Genomic DNA, 5,060 nt, shown 5'->3' on the forward strand with positions numbered 1-5,060 from the left:
AGCTTGCAAACTTATTGCATTACCGCCACCTTCTGGAATAAGATGTGATTTTAGGGATGTGTGTGTATATTAAAAAAAAGGAAACCCTAAATATTTGTTTGCTGTGTTATTTTCAGAAACTGTATAACTGCATTAACTGTTGAACTTGTTTCAGACAGACTTAATATGTGCTTTAATGTTCTTAAATACTTTCTGTTTTTCTCGTTCTTCTAAATATTTTCTACAAGACAGTAAACGTGACGGTGTTTTACGGATTCTGGTTCTATATGCACACATTCCATTTTGATGTTTCCCTATAATACAATCCACTGTTTAACCCTGTATGTCCTATTCTTAATCTTGTAAACCATTTTTCCTCCTGCCGTGTTAGTAAATTGGCATAATCTATTAACACCATCTATAATTATTGTTTTGATTTCTGATTTGCAAAGAGGAACCTGTATTTCTATTTGATTTGATTTAATAGCTTCTTTTGCCAGTTTATCTACCATCTCATTACCCTCAATACCAGAATGAGCTGGGACCCAAACTGTATATGAGTCCTTTGACTTTGGAATATCAGCTGATGAACTTCGTTTAAAAAAGATCCTGCCTGCAATCAGATTTCCCTCTGTGAATACTCAACAGAGATGGCATTAAGTCTGGACAGATCACTGGTTGTATGGCTTGACTTCCATGGACTTCCTCTACCCATTGTAGTGCTATTATAATTGGCACATTTAAGCAGAGTAAATAGAGAGGGGATTTGAGGTTCGTTTTTGTATTTTAGCTCTATATTGGGAATATATACTGCCGCTCCAGTTTTACCAATTGATTCTTTTGATGCGTCAGTATATATTTATACTGTTTCATTTTATATTACTTCTAAATCCTGCTTAACATTTTGACAGACATTTTTATATTAACAGGCAACTGGACTTTTATTATATATTTGCACACTATTACTTCCGCTTGCAGATGTTGAACTTTCAACCCGGCAGCGATTTTTCTTTCCTTTCCTGTTTCGGCCTCGATTAGAGACACACATAGGTAAGAGACAAACTTAATCCTGTCAAATCCTACATTTGTTAAATTAAAAACACTTAAAATTGAGTTTTCCTGATGTCCACTAACACCTCACTCACCGCCACAACGCGATATTATTCCCAAAAAATGTGGAAAGAGCAGTATTTGAGACGGATTGAGGAGGTCTGTGAAGCGGGGTCTGGCTCCATGTTGATCCGCCTGGAGCAGCTGGAGCTCGAGGTGTTCACCGTGATCGGGGATAGTTTGATCTAATGCTTTTACAGTAGCAAATGATTTGAATTTTGAATTTAAAACTAACGTGTTTTAATAGTGAACTCGTGCTGACTGACAGTGCTGGCTAAGCGTCTGGAGGCATGTTTGCTAGATCCCCGCAGTGTGTCTAGGCGTTTGTTTCTCAGTAGTTTATCGTAATAGATGCTTTTTCGTTGAAAACAAGTCTCTGGCTAAGATTACACACTAATTCGTTATTTTTGTACGTCAGGATATTTTCCCAGGTTTTTTACTTTGGCTGTGCAATATGACCAACAAATGGGCAAGATCTAAAGTCTCGTTTCATATTATGTTCTGTCGGTTATTTCATTCTGTTATGGTTGCTAAATACTTATAATTGTAAATAACTTTCTTAAATAAAGCCTTTTCAGGGATGCAGAAAGAAACACGAATTACAGCATCGTGAGAAAGTTGTGCAAGTGTGCAATCTTAAAAGTACACTGTTTACATTTGCCATTTCTTTTAAGTTGGCATTATTATTTGTATGCTCTGTAATGATTAGTTTGCATTATATTTTATTAATGCTTTTAACTCTAAGAAAAAATTTGCCCTAAAGTTGTAATTAAGTAATGTGCTCACAAATTGAGTAGATTTTAGTATATTCGTTTAATGCAAAAGTATTTTCTATCTGTCAATGATGTATGTAAACTAAATTGAATGAATTTACAGAAATGTTACTTTATCGTGATGTATGTCGTTATCTAGAGATGAATTACTTTTGTATTATCGCTACAAAAAACATCTTGTATTTAATTCTACCATGTCTAATTGAATGTTTTTTTTTTTTTAATTGAACTGTTCTGACTGTTGACTGTGTGTTTCAGCAATGGCTCCTCGCAAGGGTAAGGAAAAGAAGGAAGAGCAGGTCATCAGCCTAGGACCTCAGGTAGCTGAGGGGGAGAATGTGTTTGGAGTTTGTCACATCTTCGCATCCTTCAACGACACCTTTGTGCACGTCACTGATCTGTCTGGCAAGTATGTATCCTGAAAACCTGCAACAGTGTCTTTGTGTGCACATGCATATCTCACATGCTAGCAAAACAAATGGCAAAAGGGTTTTAATTGTTCACTAATCTATCATTAGCTTGAGTTTTGTTGCATTGAATGTTTGAAGTGGTTCAACTAAAATATTGTAGCACCATTTTGTTATTCAAAAGCTATATGTGATTTGCTTTAGCCTTCTAAGCTCTGGTACCGGGTCAGTGATGTCATTTACTTCCACACTCTTAAATTTAATGGTCCTTACTGGCTCAATACCCCCTAAGTGGTTCCGTTCTCTGTTAACGTAGTATAGATTATGATAGAGATGTTTTTTTTTCCTATTTTTTACTGACATGTGCAGTAACCAATCAAATAAATACAGCAACCCAGACCACACAGAACTTAAAGGTACACTTTCAAATTTGAGTTTACAGAAAAAGTGCCTCTTTTGGAGTGGTTTATTGTAACATAGATAACATGTACAATTATTTTAATCACTTTTAACTGTTTTTTTGAAAATTTCAAAGGTTTTTTTTTTTAAATGATACCACATCTCTGCATTTCGATTTGGGAACCTTTTGAATTTGGGTTGACGAAAATCCAGGCGGAAACCCCAAAATAGCACTTGACTTTAAGATGTTACAGTGGTCATAATTTCATACACCCAATACACATACTTCGGCTGCCGAGCTTTAGGGCTTTTCAGAGTAGTTCATAAATTTTTTTTTTTTACAACGCAACAGAAAAGTTTACAAACCAGAGCCATTTAGAATTGCAAAAATTCACTGCACTGGCAACCAAATGATAACATTGTAGCTTATATATGAATTAATACATGTTAAACATCTTTAACATTATTAAAAGCATGTGATGAATGACTGATGTTTGTTTGCTCAAGTTGCAGTTGTGTAATTTTTAAACATTGCTAGATATTCAAGATCAGGAAGGTAAACCATCATCTTTCAGTATAGTAATAAATGTCAAATAAAATGACATTCCAACTCATTAAAACCTAAAAGCACATAATCATCTCCTGTGGTGGTCATTGTCATGGTAGTTAATGCTGTTGTTCAATTCGTGATGTCGCAGAAAAAGAAACCACTTACGCTGTGAGAATGAGAAAATCCTTTTAACCGTCACGGTGTTGTTGGGGCTCTGAGTGTGTACTGCCATTATACTTAGGATTAAGGTTTTTATCATCATTATTATTAGTGCGTTCTTATTTAGCTACTTAATCTAACCAAACAAATCATTTACTTGTCAAGTCACAACATAACATACTTGGATTTGAAGAAAATGTATTTTACAATGGTACACATTGTGCTTGATGACTTAGTGTTGCAAATAATTGAGATAAATGTTTATATACATGTGACTTAACTACAACGTGAATAAAATACTGTAAGTAATCATCTGGATAATGAAAGGCTTATTCCAAACTTTAAATAAAGTGGAAAGTTTAGTAAATGAAGGCAAAAAAAAGGTGACTTTATTGTGTTTTATGGAAATTTAAACCTAGAGTCCACATATATGGAAATTTCTTTAAAAGTATAAAAGATGATACTTAGATTTTATTCTAAATGGGTTCCAATAAGCCCAAATAGCAAAGACATAAAAAAATGCATGTAAAAAAACAGCTTGGGCCGTAAAAGGTTTTAAATACCCTATGTTCAGCTATTATGAAATTATTAAAATATTATAAAATGTTGAAATAGTATTTATTAGACAATGCATTTCCATTTTCCCCTCTGAGTATGATGGACATGTTTGCTGCATTTTATCCAATTTTTGTAGCATCTTGTGCGTTACACTTTTAGAATGGGATGCTGAAGTTAACTTGTATCACAACTTCTTACGTTTTCATAATCAACACTTTTTTTTTTTCCTAAGTATTTGAAAGGCCATAGGATTGGTAATTGTTTTACTTTGTAATTGTTTTATTGTTGTTTTCATAACTATGCTTTTTTTGTAACTAACCATTGGCTTTTATTTTTGTCATTGTTGTAATGGTTGCCAATGTTGTACTTTAAAATAGAATTTCTAATTTTAAAAGAATACGAGGCAAAACTGCATTCAAATGAGTCAATCTGAAAAAGCCACAAAATGCTAATCAAAAATGATTGATAATTTATAAGTAATGTATTTTCAGTTTATTACATAAATGCATAATCATTTTGAGCAGAAAGGACATTACTTCATAACCTTTGCATTGTTTTATAGTAAAGTTTTTTTTTTTTTTTTTTTGCATAATCATTATGAATATGAAAACTTGGACATCGGTGATATAGCAGAGTTTAGCTTCCACCATAATTAAACAACCTGATCAGTTTTTCAGGCTTGTTTGCTACTCGCAACCCTGCTTCAACTAAACTTCAGGGCTGAGCAATGTTGACCTTTTTCATTTTCGGGTAAACAGTTTTATTATCAGGTGATGTCAGCTCATTGTGGTGCTCTTTGTCTTCTGAAGTGTTTTCTTTGTTTCTTCAGAGAAACAATTTGCCGTGTGACTGGTGGGATGAAGGTGAAGGCCGACAGAGATGAGTCTTCTCCTTATGCTGCTATGTTGGCAGCTCAGGATGTGGCTCAAAAGTGCAAAGAGCTGGGCATCACTGCTCTGCACATCAAGCTGAGGGCCACTGGTGGAAACAGGTGAGGTTCCGAGACCATGTGGATTTTTTATTTATTTTGAATCAAAATGCTTAAAGGAAAGTTTGTAGGGATTATGCATGAACCTTACATGCTGTTTTTCCCCCACCTTTAGAACCAAGACTCCTGGACCAGGG

General features: G+C 34.4%; 1 protein-coding gene across 1 annotated transcript in view; it reads left to right on the forward strand.

Annotated features, from left to right (window-relative positions):
* Positions 1-1,010: 1,010 nt before the first annotated feature.
* Positions 1,011-5,060, forward strand: part of rps14 (ribosomal protein S14) — a 4,290-nt gene continuing 240 nt past the window's right edge. Inside the window, exons 1-4 of the mRNA NM_200026.1 lie at positions 1,011-1,029; positions 2,121-2,271; positions 4,765-4,926; positions 5,039-5,060. The exon at positions 5,039-5,060 is cut by the window's right edge and continues 55 nt beyond it. Of these exons, the coding sequence (NP_956320.1) occupies positions 2,123-2,271; positions 4,765-4,926; positions 5,039-5,060 (333 nt within the window). The 5' untranslated portion in view covers positions 1,011-1,029; positions 2,121-2,122. The remainder of the gene's footprint in view (positions 1,030-2,120; positions 2,272-4,764; positions 4,927-5,038) is intronic.

This window comes from Danio rerio, chromosome 21 (assembly GCF_052040795.2).
Source record: "Danio rerio strain M-AB ecotype USA chromosome 21, GRCz13ab, whole genome shotgun sequence".
NCBI classification, from domain to species: domain Eukaryota; kingdom Metazoa; phylum Chordata; class Actinopteri; order Cypriniformes; family Danionidae; genus Danio; species Danio rerio.